This window comes from Denticeps clupeoides, chromosome 16 (assembly GCF_900700375.1).
Source record: "Denticeps clupeoides chromosome 16, fDenClu1.1, whole genome shotgun sequence".
Classification (NCBI taxonomy): Eukaryota; Metazoa; Chordata; class Actinopteri; order Clupeiformes; family Denticipitidae; genus Denticeps; species Denticeps clupeoides.
In genome coordinates this window covers 18,212,101-18,240,095 of record NC_041722.1, presented here as the reverse complement: position 1 = coordinate 18,240,095, position 27,995 = coordinate 18,212,101, and the positions used below count along the sequence as shown (strand labels likewise).

General features: G+C 48.5%; 1 protein-coding gene across 6 annotated transcripts; it reads right to left on the bottom strand.

Annotated features, from left to right (window-relative positions):
* Positions 1-5: 5 nt before the first annotated feature.
* On the bottom strand, positions 6-27,327 carry mybpc3 (myosin binding protein C3). 6 transcript variants are annotated; one of them, XM_028956998.1, is made up of 33 exons: positions 27,171-27,327; positions 22,170-22,316; positions 21,970-22,062; positions 21,736-21,884; positions 21,551-21,668; positions 21,421-21,469; positions 21,185-21,229; positions 19,933-19,992; positions 19,251-19,253; positions 18,474-18,637; positions 16,867-16,999; positions 16,467-16,469; positions 15,400-15,524; positions 15,101-15,206; positions 13,804-13,970; positions 12,435-12,600; positions 12,242-12,348; positions 12,129-12,158; positions 11,919-12,058; positions 11,791-11,817; positions 10,812-10,883; positions 10,219-10,378; positions 9,622-9,726; positions 9,187-9,375; positions 5,726-5,860; positions 4,887-5,054; positions 3,926-4,014; positions 3,168-3,363; positions 2,939-3,078; positions 2,008-2,167; positions 1,513-1,649; positions 1,252-1,438; positions 6-353 (listed from the first exon to the last, which is right to left on the bottom strand). In XM_028956998.1, exons 1-33 carry the CDS (start codon positions 27,193-27,195, stop codon positions 322-324), a joined length of 3,627 nt encoding a protein of 1,208 aa, XP_028812831.1. In that variant the 5' UTR covers positions 27,196-27,327; the 3' UTR covers positions 6-321. The 6 variants fall into 6 exon arrangements, with proteins under 6 accessions (XP_028812831.1, XP_028812834.1, XP_028812832.1 ...); XM_028957001.1 differs by lacking the exon at positions 10,812-10,883; XM_028956999.1 differs by lacking the exon at positions 11,791-11,817.
* Between the last annotated feature and the right edge of the window lie 668 nt (positions 27,328-27,995).

Below are 27,995 nucleotides of genomic sequence, written 5' to 3'. Positions count from 1 at the left end.
GAAAGTATGCCACAACTTTTTTTTTATTTTTATTTTTTTATTATTTAGCACAAAATCAGAATGCTATTCATCAAATGTGAAGAGTGGGAGGGGGGAAACTTCTGAGCGCCATATCCCACATACTGTATTATTTATTCAATGAATGCAACAATGAAATAAATTAACAACAACAACAACAGCAACAAAAATATGAAGTGGGTGTGAAATGGCAAACAGCAAAAAAAAGCAACTTAGATGAAAGAAAATGCAACATGGAAAACAGGGAAACCGATGATACATAGTCTGGACCATCGCCGATCCTGGCTGAGTTTCAGCGGTCACTCACTTCTTGGCTTCTTCTTTGGCGACTTGGGCTAAAGGTCATTAAAAAAGGAATTAAAAAAAAAAAAAAGTGTTTGACAAATCAAGGTTGCTTTTTTTTTTTTTTTTTTTACTCAAGAGTAAAAAAAAAAAAAATTTGTAATGAAATGTTTTATGAGCGGCAGTGAGGCAGTGGATCGGTTACGGCGGTGTTTAGGTGGTCTTACCTCAGCAGAGACAGTCTTATTCGCGAGCTGAGCGAGGAGGAGGGGGCGGGCGGGGCAGGAGTCAGCGTGAAAGGTGTTAAAAGACACACAACAGAAGCCATGGATCACGAACAATCCATACTGAACCTTATGAAATGCATCATGGGATACCTTCAAAGGTTCTCAACCAATCGGGTGCTTGTTCCATAAGTAATGGGGGGATGTTAATGAGCGAACAACTAGTTTGTTAAATGGTTTAAATTGAAAATGTCAGGATGCAATTTTCCAAAATACGAATAACAAGCGCCTGTTCTGGAGAAAATTATGTGTGTGCGTGCTGGATAAGCTATGAAATGAAGACTCGTGTCATGTTGTGACTGGTAATGTGATTGTGGTTCTTTTTCTGTTCCTGTCGTGTGGCAGCAAGATGCCAGAATCACAGCTAAAAATTATTTTATTTTTCATAGGCTTTCCCCTGGGCAATTGCCCTATTGCATTCACAAGCGTGAAGTCTTAATGCACAAGCCCTTCGCATAATGTGTTTTAATGCATGTCCTGTAAATGTAGGAATTTTACTATGAAATGCAGATGCATTCATCCACACGATGTGATTTCAGAAGAAAGCAGCTCTGTGGAATGTGCAGGATACTGGTTCAGAACTTTAAACATTAGTCACTCACACCTCAGGGCCGGTGCCGTGCAGAGGGCGTAAGGAGCCCATCGGGTATAAGGTGTCGTTACTCACGGCGAACTTCCAGTTTGCACTCCACTATGTCCTCGCCGCTGTCGTTCACCGCCTTGCACATGTAGACGCCGCCGTCGAAAGGGCAGGGCTTGCGGATCTCCAGGGTCAGGACGCCCTGCTTGCTGAACATGCGGTACTTGGCCTCGTTTGTGATGTCCATCTTGTTTTTGTACCAGGTGATTTTAGGCTGTGGGGGACATGCGATCTGGTCCGATTACATTCATTACGGAGTGACCTTTCACCTCTGGGTCCTCTGCTCACCTTGGGGATGCCCCTGACGGAGCAGCTGAGGGTGGCGTTGTATCCGGAGATGACCGACCGGTTCACCAGGGGATGAGTGAATTTGGGAGCTTCTGAAAAGTCATGGTCCTTATAGGATGGGTGCTTGTACACGATGCCTGGCAATGCAGCACGTTAAATACAATCAGCCAATAACATCATACATGATTAAAGAATGTATTTGCAAACGTGAAATTGCCATCTACGACCAAAGAAACATGAAAGAGAGTGATTGTGAACATTCTTTTTACAGATCAAGCATCCAGTAGGCTTTTATTTCTGCTCACAGGAACAGGAATCATTAGAAGTCAGATCCGGAATTTGCAAGTTTGATTTAACAAAGGGGCAGATTCCATGAAATATAAAAGTTTAGATTCCGCCGCGGATGCGTTGTGTCATACAAAGGTCTGGATAGCCTTGGTTAAAATGTCTGTTAGGTGATCAGAAGATGAACAGATGAGGCCTTTCGCAAGTCACCTGTTTTCTGAATGACGGCGCTGTCCTTGGAGAAGCAGGGCTCGGGGCTGCTGCCCACCATGTTGATGGCGTAGACGCGGAACACGTACTCGTTTCCCATGATGAGGTCAGACACCACGCAGTTGGTGCGCCTGTACTGCTCGTACACGGTGTACCACTCCTGTCGTTGCGGTCATGAAACAGGGAACAGGGTATGATGCGGCCCGTGGACACAGATATACCGATAAGCGGCTCGTGCATGAGTCCCGTCCGAACGCGGGGACGGGGTTTTTATATTTAGCCGCGCCGCTCCGGTCGCCCTTTGAGATATTGTTTTGCCGAAATGTGATAATCTCACGTCTTGCTGCCTGCTGGCCTGGACGGGGACAAATTAATTGGGCCTAATGGCGCCGAGAGGGCGAAACCCAAACCGACCGCTTTTTATTTAGCGGCTAACCTTTGCCTGTCGAGAGCACAATGGGAGAAGGACCAGGTTGGACTCTCCTAAATCAGGACAAGGCCGTGGCGCTAAGATTAGGGCATGCCTGCCCTGCTTGACAGGGAACAAGCGTCCCAGACACGAGGGAACGGTTTCAGGGTGAACGGACCCGGGGGCCCAGAATGCATTTCTGCTCGCCCACAGGCCCCCCACATGGGCCGCTAATAAATCCCCGGGCATCCACGCACTGTTGTGCCATCTCCCGAATACTGTACATACATTTCTCAATTATAGTCAGGAGTTGGGGGGCTTAGCTGCATTGCCTGGACCCTGTTGGGGTGGGGGGGGGGTCCAGCAGGTGGCGGCCAGAGCCTCCCCGGTGGAGCTTACGGCCAGAATGCTAACCGTATTTGCCCTGGGACCGCGGCTATTGTTCATGACTGCACTGCGGATCTGGACGCGGGTCCGTCGTGACCAAGACACAGAGCAGCCATGACCTCCACCTGTACTCACCATGGATTTCTTGTCTGCTTTCTGGATGGTGTAGCCGGTGATCTCGCAGTTACCGTTGTCCTTGGGGGGTTTCCATTCGAGGGCAACATTAAAACCCCAGATGTCCACAATCTTCAGGTTGAGTGGAGGGCCTGGGAGGTCTGAGGGGGACAGCGGCGTCATAAGCCGAGCTTTATGCTACGGTAACGAAATCTGACCAGTTGCAGGGGTTCCTTCTAGAACGTCTTACCCACGATCTGAATGCTGATGCTGGCTTGGTCCTCCATGTTCTCGATCTGCACCTGCACCTCATATTTCCCAGAGTCCTTGCGCTCTGTCCTCCTGATGAAGAGGATGGTGTCCGTGTCGCTGTTGCGGACGTTGACCTGCTTGGGGTCCACCGGCTCGCCTTCCCTTGTCCAGGTCACTTTGGGCCTTGGCTTCCCCTGTAGCCACATACAGTAGCAGAGGCACAACACATTGCATTATGGGAAAAATGCAACTTATGCAGATGACAACTTAATATCAATGAACATCAAACGTAGAAATAGCACATTCCCAGTGCATCCCTGTATTACACATAGCTCTGACCTAAACCTCGACATGGATGCCAGTCGTTCTCGTACGTCCCCCAGATGACAGACCAGGCCATGCGATAGCCTCTGGACACTTTAAATACCCGCCGTTTCATACGTGCACAAGTCCCGGTGAACCTCCACGCGGGAGTATGGCTGGGGCCCAGGCGGTCAGACTCCTGCATACGGTTGCCCTGGTTGTGTATTTATAGAGCTCTGGGGGGGTAAAGGGGGACCTTTACTCCTTCAGATCAACACGTCAACATGTCAAGAGCCGAGCTCCGGTTTCAGTGAGGGATGCGATGAAGATGCCGCATCCCATCGGGTGCACGGAGAGGAGGACTTCGCCTCCTGTAACCACTGACTCTGGTCCCGTCCCTGGGTGCATTAGTTGTCCCCCCAAAAAACACCTGCAGAGGTCCAGGTAGCTCACCTGGAAAGGAATAACTAAGTTGACCGTCTCCCCAACTCGTTTGATGAGGGTCTGCCGCAAGTTCCGAGGAAGCCAAATTTTGGGACGCTCTGCAGGGGGGGGGGGGGGAGAAAAGAGCAAATGAACAAGACTGTGGGAGGAACAGGAGGTTCTCTACAGACACCGTCTTCTCCTGGGGGAGCACTTAGCGCAGTCACAGCCTGTCCTCGTGCACAGTATCCGATCGCTCGGCACCCATTAAGATAATCAGCCGTGTGCTGGGGAGGGCGGGCGAGTCAAAGACCCCCTTCTGAGGAACGGCCGGAGGAGTAAGGGGGGGGTTAGGTGTAAGCGATATGCTGCTTTGGACCTTTTTAAAGATGAGGAGTGGACAGCTTGGTATGGTCACCTTGTGGGAAAAGAACATATTAGTACACGCGTCCATTAAATCAAACCTGTCGAGGCCTACTAACTAAACTAGAATCTGCATCGTGAGAATTCAGTTCTGGAGCTGAGGGCTGATGCCGTGTAAGTGCAAATAGTGGACGTGTCCAGTGTGCCACCAATTTGACATGTGATCTGACTTTTCAATGTCATTGTCGAACGAAGCATTTTCACTAGTTTAGTGGGCGTGTTCACGTTTGTGCCGTCCACAGATACACCCTCAATTATTGTACAGGAAGGCTGGAAATTGTGGCGAAAGTGGGAAAAGTGCACGGAGAAGTTTGTGAGAATCATGTCAATCATGCCTCCAGGCTCCTCCCCCTTTTAAACTGTTTTTTTAAAAAAAAAAGAACTAAAAAGAACTTGACCTATGCAAGACACAGATAGCAGATAGCATGCAGCCCTGAACTGTTCCATCTGCAAATCCGTATCAGAATAGTTGAACGCGTGCCTGGTCTAATTTAGCAGCGTGAAAATCATCAGCAAAGAGCCCCGTTATTTCTGCTGCTCTGGATTCGGAGGCCGGTGGGACACTCACGCATGATCTCGCGGATCGTGACTGGCTGGGCCAGGCAGGTTGGGGCGCTGGGCCCGGCCATGTTGTGCGCCCGCACGCGAAACTGCATCTTCTCGCCCGTGGGCAGGTCACGGATGACCACCGACGTTCGCTCGGTCAGTCCCTCGAAGGCCGAGACCCACTCGTCCGCTGCCCAGGAGGAGAGAGAGACGCTTTTGCATCCATTTTACAAATACAGATCTGATTATACATTTGTTTCCTACCAACCATTAAAGAAAGTGCAGAATTAGGTAGGAACGTGGTAGTAGCCTAACGGGTAACACACTCGCCCATGAACCATAAGACCCAGGTTCAAATCCCACTTACTACCATTGTGTCCCTGAGCAAGACACTTAACCCTGAGTGTCTCGAAGGGGGGACTGTCCCTGTAACTGCTGATTGTAAGTCTGGATAAGGGCGTCTGATAAATGCTGTAAATGTAATTGTAATTAGAGCTTGATTATTGATAAATGGGTATATGTAGTTTCTTCACCCAGGCATTGCTCTCTCTCTCTCTGGCCTTAGGCGAGAGTTAGAATCTTTTTTTTTTTTTTTTAATCAGGCTGCCCCTGTGGAACCAGTCCTGGATGAAGATTATAAAAGTTTTTTAGATAAGAAGCTCTTGGTTTCAGATTCATGTGAACCTATTGATCCATAGATTAGGAATTCAGATGACATTAGGACCAACTCAGAACGGTGTTTACTACTGCAGATTGGTTGCTCTGGCTGCTACGAGGAATCCCCATAAACAAGCTGTAACTACATGACCAGCCTAGGTTTCCAGCCTCTTGCTGTTTCCACACACTGGGATGGACACTCACAGCCCTCTTTGCAGTATTCCACGCTGTAGCCATCCAGGTTGGCGGAACCAAGCCTTTCCGGGGTCCTCCACTTCAGGGAGATGGTTGTGTCACTGATGTCATCAACACAAAGGGCTATCGGCTCGCTGCTGGGAGCTGGGGAAGTGCAGGAAGTGCATCACAGGAAGTGGTTATTCCACTATAATACTATCTATCTGTTGTAGTGCAATATATTTCACAGTAACTGGCCAAGGGTCTTGACTTCATTCACAATAGTGATGTTCGAGTCGTTAACAGATGTACTGATTCCCTGGGGAAAAAAATGATCCAAATCACTGTACATGCATGAGTAACTCGCTCTAACTCACTCTTCAGGCTATATTAACAAAACTGTGTTTTCCAGGGGAATCCTGAACAGCAACCTGATAAAGTCTCCAAGCACCTCCTACTGACTCTGATCATGGTGACCATGACTCTAGTGGCCAAAATTAGTATTAAATCAGTAAATCCGTAGTCAAAGTAAATTAAAAAATTAAGCACAACAGATGAATTGCAATATTTATAGTAATATTGTAATAAACACAAATATAATTTTTAATTATTACTGAGTGAATCAGTGACAGGGGCAGTGGTGGCCTAGCGGTTAAGGAAGTGGCCCCATAATCAGAAGGTTGCCGGTTCGAATCTCGATCCGTCATGGTGCCACTGAGGTGCCAATGAGAAAAGCACCGTCCCCACACACTGCTCCCCGGGCGCCTGTCATGCCTGCCCACTGCTCACCAAGGGTGACGGGTTAAATGCAGAGGACAAATTTCACTGTGTGCACCGTGTGCTGTGCTGCTGTGTATCGCAATGACAATCACTTCATTTACTTTTAATACACTAAGTGAATTGAAAATGTAATAAAATCTCTAAAATGAGCAACTGCATATTGGGTGTATGTAGGATAATATATAGAAAATTGTGGTGCATTAAAATGTGATGCATTAAAAACAGAATATTATGGCATAAACAATATATGACCTATAGTAGGTTTAATTAAGGTGACCTTTTTATATTTCAAATGCAGATTTGTTGATTTAGTTGCAACCTGTAACCATGCGCCATAAACATCAGATTAAAACACCCACTATCACCATGGTGAGGAACCATGGAAACTATGGGGGGGGCTCAATAAAACTTTAAAAGTCCTGAAATATTATCAGCATCACCTTCCACTCAACCTTCATACGAAAGCCCCTCTCCAAGCCCCCCATAATCTTGGACGCTGCTGAGTCCAGGCCTGACAGCAGTTTACAATAGGGCGCTAAGCTGTGGGACTCAAGCTAAAGCTCCCGGTTTCCACTTCAGCAAGGTGTGGCTGGCCTGATTACCGCCTGACAGGATATATTTTATGGAGGCCCTTTGTCTCCCCGTCAAACGTGAAATCTCTTTTTAAAAAAAAAAAAACAGGGTTAAACAGTGCAACACTGAAATGGAACGCCCAGGACAGAATATAGACGGTTGTCATCGCAACAGCGAGATCGTCCAGAAGACGATGCCGTAGCCTCGGCCGCAGGGGGGTGCGCTGTCCTGTTCCTGCTGATATGGTGGCATGCCGGAGCACATGTGTGTGCTAGTTTGGAAGTGGGAACAGAGCGACGTGCTACAAGGACAACAATAGCACAGACATGCGTGGAATGCGTCCACGGCCCCTGCCTGCACCTTTTCACTTTGAAACGCAACGAAGACTGGAGCCGGACCGGCGGTGCACCGCTCTGATCGTAATTCATCTATGAACGGGAAGGAATAAATGCGGAGAAAGCAAAAGAGACAAGAGGGGTCAGCACTACATGACCCTTGTAGCAGCCCACACACAAAGAGGTTTAAACGTAAGCCCTACTGCCAACAGGCTCCGGTTCTGGTTCGGGCTCCGGAGCTGGAGCTGGTTCAGTGGAAGCTGCATCCGGAGCTGGAGGTTCTCCATCGGCTGGAGGTTCTCCCTCGGCTGGTGGTGCTCCCTCGGCTGGTGGTGCCCCCTCGGTCGGCTGAGCTGCATCCTCGGGCGCCGGGACCCCCCCTGAAGCCTCTTCGGCTGCTGCAGCAGGTTCGGCGGCGGCCTCGGGTGCAGGATCTTCAGGAGGTGGAGGCGCAGGCTCTTCTGGTTCCGCTTCAGATTTGCTAGGAGGCCCGTCGGCAGGCACCTCCTCGGCTGGCTTTTTCTCGGCCGTTTTGGGGAGCATGGGCTTGGTCATCTTGACTCCAGCGGTCAGTTGAGGCTACTGTTGCTGCCTCCGTCGGTCTGCAAGGTGGCTAAATGTGACCGCAGTGGTTGGCTGCACTCCTTCTGCATGAGTGCGCGCACACACTCGCACACACACACACACACACACACCCTCCCACACGCACTCCTCTGCTCTCCCGTTGGGTAAAGTGATCAGTGGAGGCAGCGCAGTGGTCAGCGGTGGCTCCAGCTGGCGGCGTGTCCGGAGGGCAGGCACATGCAGAGCGGACTGATTTTGGGGCTCGAGCCCATAAATGGCCCTTTGGAGAGGGTTAGTACAGACACGAACATTTCCTAACAACGTTTCAGTCCACAATTTGTGAAATAATCGTATATTAATCGATTAGTTTAAGCACATCACTGACGCCAATCAGTGACATCAGCCACAGGCATTGATGAGGTGCACTGGTGCCGGTGGCACACATGGCGAAGAGCAATTTAAGGTCGCTTAAAGGGTGATGGTTAAATACAGAGGACACATTTTGTTGTGTCACCGTGTGCTGTGCTGCAGTGTTTCACAATGACAATCACTTCACTTCAAATATGTAGATTTGTATAGTTAGGTCAGATTCAAAAGAAGACTAAAGTTGCATATTTGTTTGATTTTACGTGACGTACCACATGAGCATACAGTATGGATACAGTATAATGTAAACTATGATGTATGATTCCATGTCTTGTTTTGAGGATACAGTCTGGAGATTTTTTGATGGAATGGTCCTATCAACATCAGGTTAATATAATTTAACATATTTTGCTATAAATATAGTTGTCTTGCAAATCTTTTTTTTTTTTTATTGACCCCCTGCCCCTCTAGAGGTCTCTGCACGGCCCTGCCAGTGAGCCTTGGTTTATAGAGGAGGATGTCAAAGACCGTCTCATAATCACCTGGTTTGTGGGTTCATCCGGACAACTCAATCATTGGCCCTGTCACAACAACGACAGCCGACTATAACGAAACGGAGAGCCAGAAGGTCCCTTCTCCTTTAAAGCATCTACTAGGAGAGTAGTTCTTTTAGACCCTCAGTAGGTCACATGACCTGCATACAGTGGTAACCTGACACCAGGATAACAATTAACAAGTAACGCAGAGCACACCTTACTTGGTCATTTACCACGAAGCATGGCAGTAGCACACACACACACACACATATATACGTTTACATATGTATATACAAAAGTTCTTGTAAACAAAATAAAAAAAATATTTGCAACTCACCAACTGGCACAAAAGGCTGGGAGGCGGGGCTATGACGTGACATTCCAATGGCATTTACCGCATACACACGCATCTCGTAGGGCACACCTTCAATCATTCGCTTGGCCTCATAGGTAGTCTCCTTGTAGGGGTCAAAGTTCAGCCTCATCCAACGGTAGCTCTTTTTCTTTTTCCTCTCCAGCACGTAACCTGGTGTGGAGAAGTGCCCGGGTGTAAGGTAACGGTTCGCAATTCAAGGGCAGAGTGGTCACCATGCGGGGACTGAACAGCTCGGATGGTGACACCTGTAACACGGCGCCTTGGCCAAATGTTCCCGGCGATGGGATCTACTGTCCGACTGAAGGATTGCGGTAATTAGCAAATCCGAGTGGCTGGAATGAAACGCGGAGGAGGATTTGGGGATTCTGCTTTCGTAACCGCACCCCGTATTCTCACCGAGCACTGGTGAGCCGCCGTTGAAGAGGGGAGGATCCCACTGGACAATGCAGGAGTCTTCCCCAACGCTGAGGATTCTGGGAGCATGGGGAGGATCAGGCACATCTATGGGAGAATTATTCAAGAATTATTCCTAAAAAGCTCCATCCCGGTCACACGCAGGTATATTTTGATGGTCCCACTTTATTATGACAGGTACACTGTGCTACGAACATGCAGGATATAATGTCCATCCATTCTGGTGCTGTGACACGCTGGGGCTTAAATTTAGACTCCTGGGTCCGGAGTGGTGACGTGTTGTAATCAGGGCACGGTGATTATCACCTACCACTGTGAGTGAAGGGTGAAAGAACCCAGAACTGAGGCCTGTTCCACACCGCATCTCTATCAGTTGTCCGACTTTATTTTTTTTTCGATGTATTTTTCTGTACTGAATTTTCGAGATATTATGGCTGTTGGTCACAATATTAGCAAAATGTGGGATGAATTGGTAAATTTAAGGTGATTAATTTGTTGGTGTAAGATTGCTGTGAGCACCGTAATATGTTTAATTGGAATAGATTTTGTTATCCTGGACAGACTGTTGAAATCTCTTACCAACAACCTTGACTGTGATGTCAGCAGTGTCCTCCCCTGCAGGGTTCCGCACGATGACAGAGTACACGCCCTCATCTTCACGCTCCGCCCCCTCAATGGTGAAGATGCAGTGGCCTTTTGTGCTCTCCACGTGGACACGCCCGTCAGTGTCTGACATCACCTAAAACACCCCCCCACACACACAGGGATTCATAATCACCTCTGTGTCACCCCACGGCGTCACCTGCCCTCACTCTGAACCTGAAGTCGCGGTGACACGTCTCTCATCTACATACCACCAAGCTCGCCAGTTCCCTGGGATCAACAGGGTTCAACAGCCGGTGACTAGGTCACTCTCATTATGACCGCGTCCGATGAGCTCTGCCCACTCGTGTCGTAAATTAAACGAAATTAAGGGTTTCGTGACGTGAGTAAAATCTGTGCCACTTGTTTCTTGCGCTGCGTGAAGCAGAAAAAGTGAGCAGGTGGCAACTGAGCGTCCTCTACTGTGAACTTGGCCCGGCCCGGGGGAACAACGCGTGCAAAGCAGCCCAGAACCGCGTCGCTAGGGAACCAGGGGGCCGGAAGGAGGCCTCCGCAGGATCCGTACTCACCTCGCCGTCCTTCATGCACCACGAGCGCGCCGGCTCCTCAGGCTCCTGCCCGTCCGCTGCCTTATCCCTGTCCTACACAAGCAGAGCAGAGCAGAGCAGAGCAGGGGCGGCGAGCCATAAGCACATCGGCGCAGACAGACGCAGCGCCACACATGTAATTATGCAGCAGTGGGGTGGGGGGGGCGGTTTAGGGTGGTAGTAGCCTAGTGGGTAACACACTCGCCTATGAACCAGAAGACCCGGGTTCGAATCCCACTTACTACCATTGTGTCCCTGAGCAAGACACTTAACCCTAAGTTGCTCCAGAGGGGACTGTCCCTGTAATACTGATTGTAAGTCTCTCTGGATAAGGGCGTCTGATAAATGCTGTAAATGTAAATGTAATGTAAATGTTTAGAGGGAGCTGTGCACAGTTCAAATACGTCTTTGCCGAGGCCACTTGTGCACATTGGTGTAACAACATAGTACATACACAGCAAGCAGAGAGAGAGAGAGAGAGAGAGAGACAGTGGAGCCACTCCCCGGCCCAGGGTGGAGCGTAAGCAGCGTGCTGCCGACAAGCTGGTAGAAGAGGGACGGGTCCGGCTGCAGACCTCGCCTCTCAGGCCCACGACGCCACCCCAAGGTCCATAAGCACGGACCAACGCAACTCCGGCCAACAGTCTTTCAGGTAAATAAGTAATATGGCCATGAGTAACCTTTTGTGTTATGCGTTGTATGTAATTTCAGGGCTCATTAATTGTTCAGGATTGTGACCTCGTCCACACTCCATTACCTTCCCAAATACAGGAGTGGGGTGGTCTGTGGTTTACAGAACGGCCCACTGATGCACATCACGTGGTGCGTGTGGCATCGCATGTATGTATTATACTCTGAGGTGAGCTGGGCCTGAGGGAAAACAGCCGGGCCCGGAAGGAACGTCTGCAGAGAAACCTACTGACAGCAGGGGTGTCTGGGGCTGTCACCCCTGAGTTCCTACCTGTGTGAGATCCGTGCCGGATGAAGGCTGTTGTCATGGGAACCGACATTAAAACCTGACTCAAGTCCGAGTAAACAGGCCAAGATGGCCAGCGTTCAAGATCTAAAATCCCACATTTCCTCTCCTACCTTCTCTGACTTGGTCCAGACCACAGTGGGTGCAGGATCTCCAGTGATTGGCACGTCCAGCCTCAGCTTATTTCCAGCCACCACCACTATGGTGGACTCCGCCGTCTGTCCCATGCAGTCCAGGTGGATCTTGGGAGGATCTGGGCGAGGAAGTTGGAATTGATTTCCAGCCATTCAGCTGTCAGTGTACCGCTTCCAGATAATTTGTACCTTGGCGAGGAACATAGTCAATCTTCACCTCTGTTAGAGAAGAGAATAGAATGATATGAGTAGAATAGAATAATATACGTATATAAATGTGCCCTGGGCTGTAAGATATGTACCCAGGAAGTTGAGTTTGGCTGAGAGGTTGAAGGCGTAACCCTCTGGAACAAACGTGTAGTCGCCCTCGTCCTCCGGTTTCACGTCGTCTATGGTGAGTTTGTGGATCCTGTCAGAGTAACAGAGATCTTTCGTACTGAGATAATCAAAATCATGTTGCAGGTTTTGACCTTCTGGTAACACAGGAACTCGGACCTGCCGATGTGCGAGACGTGGATGCGGGAGTCAGGCTGCACCTCCACGCCGTTCTTGTACCAGATGCCTTTGACATTCTCGTCAGACACCTCACACTTAAACACAGCCTGGTCCTTCGCCTTCACAGACAGGTCCGCAATGCTCTGGTAAACCTCCAGCTCTTTCTCTGCAGGGTTAAAGGTCAAAGGTCAAAGAAAGCAGCAAAAACAAGATATTATGGTCCGTAATTGGTTGGATGACATGAGGAGCTGCTGATTAGATTCTCAGATCAACTCAATCCCACCAAGCAGGGGAAGATCTTAGAGCCACTGATGCTATTTAACCCTCCTGTTTTGACTCTTAAAAACCTTCCTTGTGTTGTTATTATTATATTGTATATCCTTGTGTTGTTATTATATTATGTATATATTATTATATTGTTATAGTGGGTATGATTGCTAAGCATTTTTGTAAGATCTTTTCATTTTTCTATATGAAGCTAATGAAGGTTTTAACAATTGCAATTCAGATTCAAAGTTGATGAGCAGATTACTGAAGAATATAAAGAAAAGCAAATACGTATTATTTATATATTAGAATACATATTATTTACTATTTAATGCGAATTATTCTTGTGCAAATTGTGTAACTGTACATGGATCTACAAGTGGTTTTTATTAAATTATTATAACAATACCCAAAACACAGTAGTCCCTTCTAGAATGTTTTGGGGGTTCTGAAGAGGGCACACTTCTACAGTTCCACCTGGGTCAGTGCTCTGTGTGTGTGTGTGTGTGTGTGTGTGTGTGAGAGAGAGAGATAGAGAGTTGATCTGATGCCCCAGGAGGATAAAGGGAGTATCAGCTGGCACAGGCTGGCATCCCTCTTCACAGAGGCACAGAGAGAGGGAGGCGGCATCCAAATTACCCCGATGCACCCTCTTAGAATGGGGGAGAGAGAGCAAAAAAAAACGAAAGGAGAAACGTTTTGTACTGGCCACGGCGCCTATCTATATCCGGCCCCTGGGCCCCGCTGGCCATGTGACCTTGGCAGGTGGACGTGAGTCACAACCGTCATGTGTCCAGTGTGGGACGGAGGTGAGAAATTTGAATGACAGGGCCACTGGGTAGACTAGCGGCTACGGGAGGCTCTGATCGGCCGGCCTGTCGGTCGGGGTGTATTTCAAAACCGAGACAGGAGGCAGCCTTGACTTGAAAAGGGGCGCTGCTGATGGCCGAACCCTGACCCCTTTAAAAAAACCTTTTGGCCAGACGAGAGCTCTCGGCTGATTTATCGCGTAGAATTCCATCGAGTCGTCACCATGGATGATTCCCAAACCGAAACGAGTGTGCTGTTGTCAACGGCCGTGTGTAGCAATGCAGCTCCCTACCCTGCACCATGAGCTCCGCCATCGACTCCCCCCCATTGGTCTTCACGCAGTAGTGGCCACAGTCCTCCTTGCTGGCCTCGTTGATGATCAGGTAGTGCTTCTTGCCATCCTTCTTGAAGCGGTACTTGAAAGACTCGTCTCTGGTCAGCTCCACGCCGTCCTTCTCCCTGCATGCAGATAGTTGCTTGACTACAGAAGACAGATGACCCTGAAATTCAGTTTACATGAAAACGTGGGGACTTGTGGGGACGATGTGGAGATGATGGTCACCTGGTATGATTTATGGCATTTTCATCGAGCCGTTCATTGATGATTGTACCCACAGCCCCACAGTAAAAACCGCCGTAAGCGGTCCACAGACAAATGATCATATAATGCGTACACAGTGCAGTCACAATTGATTGTGGAACTATAAAAATGTTGAGGCATAATAATATAACTCTTTTCATAATATAATATTTTTTTCCAAAATCTTTTTTAATTACTGTAATTACTTAATTTATTACATTGGGAAATAGTAACTGGTCTTCTGTATTGTTTTTCAACCGGTATTTGAGAAAAAAATTTAAATCCATACATAACTGGACCTTTCTATATTAAAGATTTAATGAGCTGAAGTTAGAATATACTTATTATGTGATTCTGTGCAAAATGCAAACAGAATGTAGATTACTTGCAAAGCACAGTAAGTGACAGTATGTGTGTCATTTGCATGGGGCCATCGTGAGTGGCTTTTTTTTAATGCCAGGGGTAGTGAACAGAGACATATCAGCATAGAGTTTCCCTGCGAACCAGAGCCACCCTGACACCCGAGACCCTCCTGCTCCAGCGTCACCCGCCTCGGCTGCTCCTATTTAAACTAAGCCAGCATAAACTTGGCCCAACTTTCCGACAAAGGACACAACAGAGGCGTTAAAAGGCTGCCGTGACCTTTCCCTGGCAGCGATCACTTATGCCACCAGGAGATATACAGCCACGGCCGTGCCAGCCTTCACGCACGGCTCTCTGTTGGCCCATCTGAGCGGCTGGGACCGGGCAGCAGCATTGTGGGGACAGGTGCAGCAAGGTACACACATGCCATCTGCTGGACATGTGGGGAATGTCAGTTGAAGGAAAATGAGTCCTCGGCAAACGTCGTCCAAAAACCGGAACCTTGCTCAGTGCCAAATTGTGATTTATTTGAAGCTGTATAAATGACAGCCAGAATAGAAGCATAAACATAATTCATCTACCACTGTCAAATTCAAACTAAGAAAGACTGGGGCAGTGGTGGGCAAGCGGTTAAGTGTGAGTGTACCATTTGACAAGAGCTCCCTCCTCAGACACCTCGCACTCGAACTCCACCCGCTCTCCCTTCATGGCCATCTGATCTTCCAGGGCGTGGGTAATTAACACCGGGGGCTCTGGAGGAGGAAGTCGGGGAGAGATTGGCAATAATAAAACTTGAACAGAACCTCCTCTTCACATTTTAATATTTCTGTCATTAGCAAACATAAATAAAAAAGTGGTACATCTGCCATGTTTTCTGTATATTTATAGCAGAAGCTGTTTCGTCGGGAGGAACTGAGAAGCTCGGCGCCACGGCCCTGCTGGTACCTTTGACAAAGAGCTCCGTGAAGCACTTCTCATCTCCCACCACGCAGGCGTAGGCCGCATCGTCGGCCAGGGAGCAGTGGGTAATGGTGAGGTAGCGCTTGTTGCCCACGCTTTCAAAGATGTACCTGAGGATCACACACACGCGCAGTGAGACGGCATCCGAGCACACAGTTTCCCCTCTGCTGTGCCGTTCTCGTGCACCAGATGGGGACAGAACACTTTAACGAGGGCCTGAAAGTATTCCGAATCTCACACTCGGCCTGGAACAGCTCAGCCGTTGGGATTTCGCAGGAAGATTAGAAAGACTGCTCCATGACCCGTTCTTTGAAACAACACCCTGCTCCCTGCGCCCTTCGGATGAAATGGAATATTCTAATGGAGCATCTGCATTTTAATGTGCCCTCGCGCCCTCCGAGAGGATCCTCCTTGGGCCTGGCTGTCATGGCAACAGTAAAACAGAAGGCCCGTGACGTCAAACGGACGTAAATAGAGTGAGTAATACAGACATACCGCTGCTCTCCCCTCATGAAATATTTACAGTGTGTTCAGGCTTAGTGCTATAGCATCGCTTACCATGCTTGGCACCCGCCGAGCGCGCCGGACCGCGTGCTTAAGAAACTGCGCTACAATGCCACGGGGGTGCTATTTTCAGACAATTCCGCTCCTTCTGATGTCTGTCTGGGAGCCGGTGTGGAGGGTGACAGCGGGGTGCCAGCATAATGGCAGCCTTCAAAATGGAATGGGTGAATCACAAAGGCGAAGGTTCGAGCCGGAGCTGTCGACGCACCGCGCTCTCCGTTCCGATGACGCGTGCACGAAGTCAAGCGAAGAAATTTACGGCATTTATCAGACGCCCTTATCCAGAGCGACTTACAATCAGTATTTACAGGGACAGTCCCCCCCTGGAGACACTCAGGGTTAAGTGTCCTGCTCAGGGACACAATGGTAGTAGGTGGGGTTTGAACCTGTTACCCACTAGGCTAATACCACCCCCATGACTTCCAGTGACGAGGCCTCAGGCCTTCAGGTAGAGAGCTTTCATGCAGAAGGCCACAGGATCCACTCACTTGCTGCAGGCGGGAGTCATCGCCAGGGTCCAGACGTCCAGAGAGAAGGACAGAGAATTAAAATAATCAGAATTGACTCGACATTTTAATTCTATTTCACCAATCAGTGCATACCAGAAACCACGAAACATAAAATGATATACAATTTAATGGTTGCTCATTCATAATGCAGTGTAAGTAAGTAAGTAGTGATTTATTGTCATCTCAACAATACACAAATATCAAAATATCATTCTCCAGGACCACAACATTCATTATATCCACTACACAATGCCAAATTTAATCATTTTTATTAGGATGAAACACTGTGTAAATCTAGCAGGATATGTACTGCCATTGTAATGAATATCTGGAATTTGTGAAGAACAATGCACTTTTCTGACCAATCAGCAACCTTTACCTTCCCGAGGGCTGGATCTCCTGACCGTTCTTCAGCCATTTCACCTCTGCATCCTGATTGGCCACTTCAATTTCCAGTTTGATCTTGTGGCCCTTCTCCACCTGGTAGGCGGGGTCGAGCTTCCTCAGGAAGGCTGTGTGTCCAAAGACGGCCCAGTGAGAAACCCGAGCCGCCGCAGCCGGCCACCGTGGCGGAACGTACAGAGATATACATTTAAAAGGTCTGCCGTGCACTGTGGAGACTCCGGAGACAGCAGCTGCTTTCGAGCTCCGCTTTTATACTGGAAGTCTTTCCAGGCTACGCCACGCATTCTCACACGCTGAATACAGCCTGGAGAACAGGTGAGGGCGAGCGTACCCCGCTGCTGAGGCATGGCATGAATGAACAGCGTTGGGTCCTTAATCCAAACGCACTGAGTGATACTGAACAAATTGTTTTCCCATGCGTTTATGTTAAATGGATACCGACCCTTCCAGTCAAATCTAACTGCCTTATAATACATTAATTATGTTTTTCGGAGCTGTACGGTGACTATAGTAACAGTCCCTCGCTCACTTTCCTTAATCCCGTCCTAGTTAGGGTTGCGGTTGCCGGAGCCCCTCCCGGGACAGTGGCCGCAGGTTGGAGACTCACCCAGGACTGCAGGCACACACATGAACCATCCACTCACATACACACACCAATTGAGTATTAATGCCTGCCTTTGGATGGTGGGTGGAAACCGGAGGAACCCTGGGGAAACCCACGCAAACAAGGGGAGAGTATGCAAACTCCACCCACACAAAGTCCTGTAATCGAAATCACAATCCTGGAGACCACATATCTACCCATGTGGCTCTATAGTAACAATAATATCAAAACATACATTTTTTTTTTTTTCCCCAGACCTAGTCGTCTGGGGAAGTAGTCTGCATCACTGTGTGGTTTGGAGCCTGCAATGCGTCCTGCCATAAAACTCTCCAACGCATAGACAGAGCAGCTGAGAGAATCATCGGTGTCCCTCTCCCCTCCCTCCAAGACATCTACAGCACACGCCTCACCAGAAAAGCCCTCTGCATAGCAGCCGATCCCACCCACCCAATGCAAACCTTCTTCAGCCTGCTGCCATCAGGGAGGAGACTGCGGATTCTCGAGGCCAGGACCAGCAGACTGAAGGACAGCTTCACCCATCAGGCTGTCAGGAAGCTTAACTCTCTCCCGGCTCTGCCCCCACTCCCCTCACTCCCCTCTTCTGCCCCACAAACGTTTCTACCTCACACTACTCAGTCAGTTTCAAGACTGCTCTGACACTTTTTACACTTTACAAGCTCTGTTGCACTACATTGTTCGCATTGGTTACGTGGTTTGCACTCTCCACCATGTGCCCTTATTTGTATATTGTGTTTTCATATATTATGCCTATTTTTATATCCTTGTATTTAATGTTATTGTTGTATTCAATGTTACTGTTTGTATTTAATGTTACTTGTATTCACCATGGGTCTGAGAGTAACGCAATTTCAATTCTCTGTATGTCCTGTACATGTGGCAGAATTGACAATAAATTGACTTTGACTTTGACTAGGTAATAAAGCCTCGGTGCTTGTTGGGACAATAGGACCACACACCTGTACTCTTCTTCTCCTCTTTCTTCATCTTCTTCAGCCTCTTCAGCATGCCACGCAGGTCAGTGATTCCATATTGGAAGGCGATCTTCTCGTACTCGCTGGGTTTGGCGCTCTGGAGGATGTCCCAGACGTCCACGTCTGGCTCGGTGCTGATCTGCACGGCACTAACGTGGAGAACAGGGGTCACAATGCAGAACACGCTAACAACTAACACAGGAACACATAGTAATGAATGCACATCATCAGCAGTCACACTACAATTACCCAGAAATTTTTATATGATTATCAGGTTAATCCCATGGTTATCACAGAACAAAAAACTGCCCACAACAATTCGAAATATTAATAGCAAAGATGGCGAACGGACTTACCGCGGAGAAGCTTTAAATAAACTGCTGCACTCATTCAGACGCAGGCATGGCAAGACAAACCGCAAAACACGTTAATGCACACCTTCACAAAAACAAACAGGTCCCTACACGGCATGCCACGGAGCTTCATGTCACAATGCCCAAAAAACATCATGCAATATTGTGCTGTGCTATATTTTACAACATGATATTCTACTATTACAATGTCCACTTCATTAAAAGCATCTACCAGATCATTAAATGCAAATCGTCTCCCTCCAACATAAAGGTCAAAATGCTGGTTGTTAGTTTGGGTTGCTGGATATGTTTGTAGGGTAATGAACTGAGGTGTAATCGGTGTAATCCTAGATAATTAAGATTAGGGCTCGTGCGTGTTATTAATGCTATTAAATGACATTAAACTTACTCTCTGCGGACACAGCATCACCCAAACGAAGAATGTGAAATACAAAAACACAGTCAGCATTACTACATTTAAATATTGTTCACAGTTAATGGTGTGTGTAGTGTGAAGGGTTGTGCAAAAAAGTAAAGTAATGGGTGAATACTGAATATTCTGCCCCAAATGTATTGCATTACAGAATTGCAGAATTGCCTTATGTTTCCATAACAATTTTGAAGTACATATTAAACATATTTTATTAATACAATTTATAAATTATAATATAACCCAAAATGAGCAACATCCCAACTTAAATAGTACAGTTGGCAAATAGCATCTCTGCATCAATATGCAACATTTATTGCCTGTCATTCACATTTACAGTGGAGCGTATGAAGCAGAACTAATTCTAAACGGTATCTTGCCGCAGATGGAGTCTGTAAGCATACTGCAGTGGTGGCCTAGTGGTTAAGGAAGCAGCCCCGTAATCAGAAGATTCCCACTGAGGCCCCACACACTGCTCCCCGGGCGCCTGTCATGGCTGCCCACTGCTCACCATCAAGGTTGATGGTTAAAAGCAGAGGACACGTTTCGTTGTGTCACCGTGTGCCGTGCGGCAGTGTTTCACAATTACATCTCACAAAGTACATCTTACAAAGTACATCTCACGGTTACGTGTATTCTGGCCGCGTGGAACCAGACTCACCTCTTCTTCAGCAAGGCACTGAAGTCCAGTTCTCCGGCCTCATCGCCTCCGTCTATGCTACTGCTCACCAGAACCAAACACACACACACATGGACCAAATGAGCTTTCACAATGCAGACACACTTTTTACCAACATTTCTGATTTGTGTATTTGGCAGGGGTTGTACCACCTCTTCTGGGGTTATTATCAGAGACCATGGGACCATGTATCAGCGCTCCATTGCAAATTTACTACTGATCCATTAATATGAAGATGAATTAATACTGAATGTAAAATATTTAGTGCTTATCCAATGGTTCAGTATGCCTGAAAATTTTCCAAAACCTGATGCAAATCGGTAAAAGAAGAACCATCATCTAACTGAGAATCGGCGTCCTCGTGTTAATTGTGAACCAGAACAGCAAGCCGTGTTTCACTCTCACATTCTTGGCAAATGCAATACGCTGTATCTCACAAGCCTGCCGGAAACGTCTGCGTGCGGCACAACCACGACATAAACACCCGCATAAGCACAATGATCACACCGATCGCTCCTTATGTGGTGTCTATTAGCCGGTATACAGCATTGCATCGTTACAGAGGGCCTGCAAGTGCATTCTAACATCCACATACAGCATGATGCTAATTATATTTTGTGGCTAATTCGTGTTTGCGTATGTCAGTCATTCCGTAAGGAGGTTTTATCCAAGGTGATCCCAATTACCTGGATAAAGTCCCTTTTGAAATCCACACCCAACCCGGTCCTGAGTGGATCAAACGTGTGTTTGCATTTCAAAGACACCAACGTGGACAAAGTTATTGCAAGACGGCAGCTGTTAATCGGACGTGGAAGTGGCGTCCGTCGCCGTGCTGTTCGGGATTTGAGAGGATCACTTGTTTGAGGGGCAGGACCACAGTGCCATTTCCCATTCCCATCATGCACCTCTCCCCCCATCCCCCGAGGCCTGCGCGTCGCGGTGCACCCCACCACACTACGGGGGTCATGTTTGTGCAGTTGGTTCCACTGTTTCTGTCCAAGCCTCAGTCAGCAGGTAGAGAAATGGGATTCATCATCTCAGGCCGTTTTATGAATTATGGATTATCAGGCCGTCCGGTTCTCCCCCTGCGGCCGAGTTTGAAGGAGACAGTGGACGGAGGTCCGTATTCTCCGATGCTCTGAGGTTTAGTGGGTTTGAAAGACAGACAGACGGACGCCACTAAATCCTTAGGCAGAGAATACGGCCCCTTCGATTGCATCAAACCCGTCACTACCTGCAACTTGGTCCAGACTTCTTCTTTATAGCACCCGCCGCGCTCCTGATGAAGTTCCACAAGTTTCCAAAACATTAACAGTCTCATCACAAAATTCCCCAAAAGGCATCAGAAGACCGGAGACGAGGGCCTTCCCTAAATCTCTGTTTCTCTTTCCAACTTAACGAGCCTCCCAGCCAATGGCTACGCGTTTACCCGACTAGAACTAGAGACGGGGGGGGGGGTGTTGAACTCACGTGCGCCTGAAAGCAGCGCGGATGTCGAACTCTTCCACGGCCCGGGCCTCTGGAAAACACGGATCACACAGGCTGCTTCACGTGCACGAAGACGAGCGTTTCGCGAAGACGAGGCCGCAGCGCTCCTCACCGTGTACAGCCAGCTCGAAGTTGCAGCTGTCGAACTTGTCCCGAGAAGACACCTCGCAGCGGTACCCGCCAGCGTAGTTGGCTTTGGCGCCGATGATGTGCATCTCGAACGCGTAGACCTGCGACGCGGCCGGAGATAAGCGTGGACAGGTCGATGGACAGCGCGCGGCGGGTGAAAACACTGACCTTCGTGTTACGGTCATACGTCTCCTTTAGCTGAAGGTGTTTCCCGCATTTGCTGGCCAGGTCCATCCACTTGCCTTTGAACCATTTGACCGTGGGCTTCTTCAGCAGGGACGACGCGTTCACCTTCGCCAAAAAGGTGATGTTCTCGCCTGCAGCAGGTGCACAAATCTCTCTGTATGGTTGTGACCTCCTCTATGCCATCTGTGTGTGGTGTGTGAGGTCAGAGTCACTGACCTACAGTGACCTCTCCGCTCTGGGGCCTCTCGGTGAAGAGTCCGGTCAGGTCTTGCCTCGTGTCCGGTTGACTGTCAGCAAGGGACGGACGACCTACGGAGTAAACAGAGAGAGAGAGAGAGAGAGAGAGAGAGAGAGAGAGGTGTCCTCGCTGTCTCTAATTCAAAACCACAATGATACTCGAGATATGCGGGCCTCACGCTCATCTCCATCGTGTTCGGGACCGTGGCCGTTGGCTTCCGCCGCAGGGGCCGCTGGGGCGTCCGCTGGGGCCGGGGTGGACTCAGGAACAGTGGAGGGAGCATCCGCGGGCGGGGCTGCCTCCACTGCGTCCTCTTTCTTTTTCACTGGTGGACACGCAGAACTTCAGTTAGTCTGGAAGCTGTCTGCACTGGGCGCCTCAGCAGCGAGCATGCAGGTACAGCAGGTTGTGGGACACCAGGAACGTGGAGGATGATCTAGAGCGCTGTACAGTAAAGATGTCCTACACCATTTATAGAGTGCAAGTGGAGAAGGTGGCGAAGACAAAGTGCCTGACCTTGACCTTCATCTGTGAATAGAGCTGTGCACTGTTAAGGCACTAGAGAACAGAAGAACAGGGTGGTAGTAGCCTAGTGGGTAACACACTCGCCTATGAACCAGAAGACCCGTGTTCGAATCCCACTTACTACCATTGTGTCCCTGAGCAAGACACTTAACCCTAAATTGCTCCAGGGAGACTGTCCCTGTAATACTGATTGTAAGTCGCTCTGGATAAGGGCGTCTGATAAATGCTGTAAATGTAAATGTAAGATGAGCAGAAGATGAACTTATCAGCAAAGGTTTTATTCACTTGTATTCACCCATTTGTCCTGGCAAAAGACTTCCAGTTCTACAAGGTTCTTGGGCCCTCTTGCATGTGTCTCTCTTCTGAGATCTCTGCACAAATTTTCATGAGGTCAGTAGAAAGCGAGAGCCAGGGCTAAACCTTCAGCGTGCACCTCTTGGGGTATTCAGTTGTGGATTTTGACATGTTTTTGCTGAAGGTGACATGTTTCCATCTGGAATTTGTTGCCATTCTTACCTCTACCCATGAAACTTTCTCTGAGCATGATTTACATTTACATTTACAGCATTTATCAGACGCCCTTATCCAGAGCGACTTACAATCAGTATTACAGGGACAGTCTCCCTGGAGCAATTTAGGGTTAAGTGTCTTGCTCAGGGACACAGTGGTGGTTAGTGGGATTCGAACCCGGGTCTTCTGGTTCATATGCGAGTGTGTTACCCACTAGGCTACTACCACACCTTCCTTAATATCTGGAGAGGTATTCCTCCATGTTTTCCCCAAACGTAAGTGGGACACCCTTCATTGACTGGACTTGTTTCATAGGGCATCAAACTTCAATTTTGAAACTTTTTCTGACCAAGAGACCGGAAGGTTTTTGTCTACCATGAAGGTCATATTCATCCAGACGGTGCTGCACAATATAGCAATTATACAATACAAATTATTACACAAATCTGTAATACAAATGTACCCTCTGGACATCAGTTCATCTTCAGCTCACTTTTCAGTAAGAAACATTTTTAGCAGGGACACAGTCAGCATTTCTGTATATGTACCATTAAACTACATTTACATTTACATTTATGGCATTTGGCAGACACCCTTATCCAGAGCGACTTACAACGTGCTTTCAAGTTACCATCGATGAAGAGATCAATTCCGGTTCACTAGGACCCCAACAATTAATACATCTATTTTATTCACTCTGTTGTAGATTCTGTACACAAAGTTAGACAACAAGAAAATTACAATTTAATCTAAATATTCTTTAAAGAGGAAGGTCTTGAAGGTCTTGAAGGTCTTGAAGGTCTAGCACTATTTCAGTCATTTCCTTATTTGTATTCAGTATTATTATGTCTCTGTCCCGTCCAAACATCATATTCATTCCTCTGTCTCCCCCCTGCTGCTGCCCAGAGTGAATGACACTCGCGTTTACGACGGCTTATCAAGTTTCCATGAGCGCGAGCTTTATCTTTGGTCAGATGCCCCGTCCCCATTCTGTCCTGACCCCGCCCGTGCCTGCTGGGAGGGGATGAAGGTCATCTGCGTTAGGTGTGAGGTTAGAGTTGCTCCAGTCCACACAAGTGCTGGCCCTTAGCCGCTATCTCCATCATTAACATGCCACCCGAGCACAAGTGTGTCTGGCTGCTGACTGACTGTAGGGGCCAGTGGAGCAGCCGTGCTTCTTCGTGATTGGTTAGAACGGCTGGTGACCTCCTAGCGGTTACTGGCTGGCAGGAACATTCGGAAGCGTGGGCGAACCCCACCCACCTTCATTAAGCTTTAGTTCAAATTTGACCTTTGACCCTCCTGCGATCACACAGTAGCTCGCTGCATCCTCCTTGGTGACGTTCTTTATGACAAGAGAGTGTCTGCCACCCTCTGCCGTAATCTCGTACTTATCGCCGGCGGAAATGTCTTTAGCATCCCGCTGCCATCGGACCTTGGCGTCGGGCTTCTCGGTCTCGGCCTCGAACACGACGGCGGCACCGGGCTCCGCCTCCTGAGACTTCGGCTTCTTGGAGAAGGGGGAGACTGGGAGAGGCGGGAGGAGTCAGAATAAGACATGGAGTGTGTTCCTGGAGTTTTCTGGGACCGCATGGCAGAATAAAGGAATAACCGTAGTACAGACCGCCCGCTATTATAAGCATTCAGTTCTGACGCGGAATCACGTAAGTAGACCTGTCGTCCGCTGTGGACGAATAACGACAGGTTTTACTCGATTTCCAGAAGGCTCACCGCGAACCAGGCCTGGCAGCTGACTGACGTCAGCTCAACACCTTCAGCCAGAGATCCTTCATGTGCGAACCGACTCAGCAGGCAGCTGGGTCTTTGTAACCAGAGAACGAATCCACACCTCGTCTGACAAATGAGCGAGGAAGGTCATCTGGGAAGCCAGAGAAAATGGTTCTTCTCTCGCCACGCTCTCCTGCTCCCATGGCGACGAATAGCGGTGGTGGCCTAGCGGTTAAGGAAGCGGCCCCGTAATCAGAAGGTTGTCGGTTCGAATCCCGGTCCGCCGAGGTGCCACAGAGCAAAGCACCGTCCCCACACACTGCTCCCCGGGCGCCTGTCATGGCGCCCACTGCTCGCTCATGGCGATGGGTTAAATGCAGAGGACACATTTCACTGTGTGCACCGCGTGTATCACAATCACTTCACTTTCACTTTTTAGCTTCAGACCCCTGGACCGGCTCTTTATGAATAATCTAGCCGGCTGGGATTCATATCAATGTTTGACAATGTTGACCACACCACACAAAGGTTGACTTTTAGATTCATGTTTCATCATTTTGGTGGCACTTTCAGCCGTAGTGATGCCTTTTAAACGACGGCAAAACTCAGGAGTGTTTCATTTTGTTTAATCTCACGGCCAGCGCGATCATCAACAGGGGAGCCATGTTAATTCCCGCCATCCCATGCACTGCGCCGACCTCCCCACAGATAGAGCGCCGGACAGTAAATATAGAACGCATGTGCGCCGCAGCGCCAGGCTGCAGGTAGTTCGGGGGGGAAGGGGGTGGGATTAGTCGGGGTCTATTTCAGTAGTCGAGAAAGCACTGGAAGAATGGAATGCATTCGGCGATGCCACTCCCGCCAGCAGTGGCGGCCGCCCACCGCACTTGTCCACCAGATTCATGCGCGCCGGCAATGCCATCTCTGTCCGGGCCGCCTGAAGTGTTTGGGAAATGAATATGTGCATTTGGGGAAAACAATTTCCAACTCCCGACGATGATTTTGAAAAACGTGAAAGTGCGGTGGGCCGGTGCCCCGCCCTGGGTGAGTCCCGGCCCCAACGACCCTCATTTGGATTGCAGCACGTTGAGTATGAAAGGAATAGTTCTGTGACGGGCTGCTGTTCTCGGTGGCACTTGATCCATGCGAGGCAGCGTGACTCTCGCATGGGTGACCTGTGTGATCAGAATCTCATCAGGGGTCGCATCGCGCCGCTGGCCAACACGTACGAGTAAATCAACGAGCGGAATGCTTCACCGTGGCCCGGTCCTCTGCCTCGCGTCCAGCATCCCGTGCCATTTGGCCCGGGGCAGTGGTGGCCTAGCGGTTAAGGAAGCGGCCCCGTAATCAGAAGGTTGCCGGTTCAAATCCCGATCTGCCAAGGTGCCACTGAGCAAAGCACCGTCCCCACACACTGCTCACCAAGGTGATGGGTTAAATGGAGAGGACAAATTTCACTGTGTGCACCGTGTGCTGTGCTGCTGTGTATCACAAGTGACAATCACTTCACTTTATCATTTAGATACTAAATTGCCCCAACTTTTTTATACAAAACAAATGAAAGTACCTTTTTAAAAAAAATCTTCTTTGGCGCCATCTATTGTTATTGCATATATTCCAGCTCATTGTCCACAAGAAGTATTGTTTTTAAGCAATATTTTATTTTTTTATCTATAATTATTATATCGCTGTGCAGCGCTCCTTGGGGAACATGTGTAGGATTTTCTCTTTTGCACGAATCCCAGTCGCCACCATTCTGTATCATCAGCCGGGGTGATGTAATGATGTAAATAGCACATCAGCTGTCCTTACAGGCCACATTCTGGGCATAACCGTGATTCACGGAGGGACCCCGCTTCGACTGTATGGACCCACTTGCGTGGATGCCGGACAGCGCAGAGTCACCGCGGCCACTGGGCCTCCGGCAGCACCACACCGAGATGTAAAGTGGGCAGAAAAAGCCTCCAATTGGTCACTGATTTCGACACAACATGGATGCTGTCGTGTCACATCCAGTCACATATCATTTTTACCAGAGTGCACTGTGCACTGGGGGACTGGGATGGTAAATGATAAATACTGCACATTTTCTCAAGCTGCCATGTAATAACACATTTAAGACTAGGAAAAATACAACATCCTGTAAACATAAAAGTGTTGTTTTAAATGATAAATACTGCACATTTTCTCATTTTTCATTTAAGATTAGGAAAAACCTAACATGTAAAAACATCTGAAAAATACATTTTAAACGATAAATACTGTTTGTAGTAATGAAGGAATTTTAAACCACAATACAAGACATGCATAATTTTGAGAAATAATATGATGCTTTGTCCTGTGGTATTCATCAAACGGTACTTTAGTACCAGCAATGTCTCTGACGTTCTCCACGACGGAGCCCGGCGCTGTTTACCTGCTTTTTTAGCTGGTTCAGGCATCCTGGTTCACGACGGGTTCCTCTGGCTTCTGACAGACTCTCACGTCTCTGTTCCCCTTTAATAGCCACCCTGACCTCTCCCACCACCACCAGCCCAGCCCCGCTCTCCTCTCTTTTCAACCATGAGATAATGAGGGAACACCTCCAAAGCCTCCACCTCCCCCCAACACACACACACACTCACACACACACACACATGGCTCCATCCCCACAAACGTGGACGTCCATGACACCGCCACCCCTCCCCTGACTGATGGTTGGTGGAAAAGGGGACTTTGCTGTGCTTGGGGGTAAATTTAGAGGTTGACTTCAAATCAGATCTGTGCTGCACCAAGCGCTGAAGCGTAAAGGAGGGCGGAGAGAAGGGACACTAGAAGACAGGGGCCGAACAACAGAGGGGCTTCCTGGAACCATTTCACCGGCCGTTGACAGCTGCCTGGCTCCGAGCCTGGTGCTGGCGCCCGGGCCTTATCTAATGCCTGCTGAAAATGTTAAATATTGCCTGGAACAGGAGTCTCTGGTCAACACGAAATCGTGAAGCTGGCTCTGGGAAGCCACCAGTCACAGAACCAAGTTCCTCTTCACAAGCAATTAAGTTTAAGGCTGGAGTGGTCCAGAGATGAAAATAAACCCTGTGAAAGGGCATTGTGCCACATCCACACACTCCAAGATTAATAAGGTTTTCTGATTCTGATTCTAGAGCATTTTATTTGGATAATGACTTTTATCATTTATTGGGTCTGTAATGGTTTCCAACAGAGTATTTATCACTTTTCCACTATATAAAGCATGCCTTGTGGA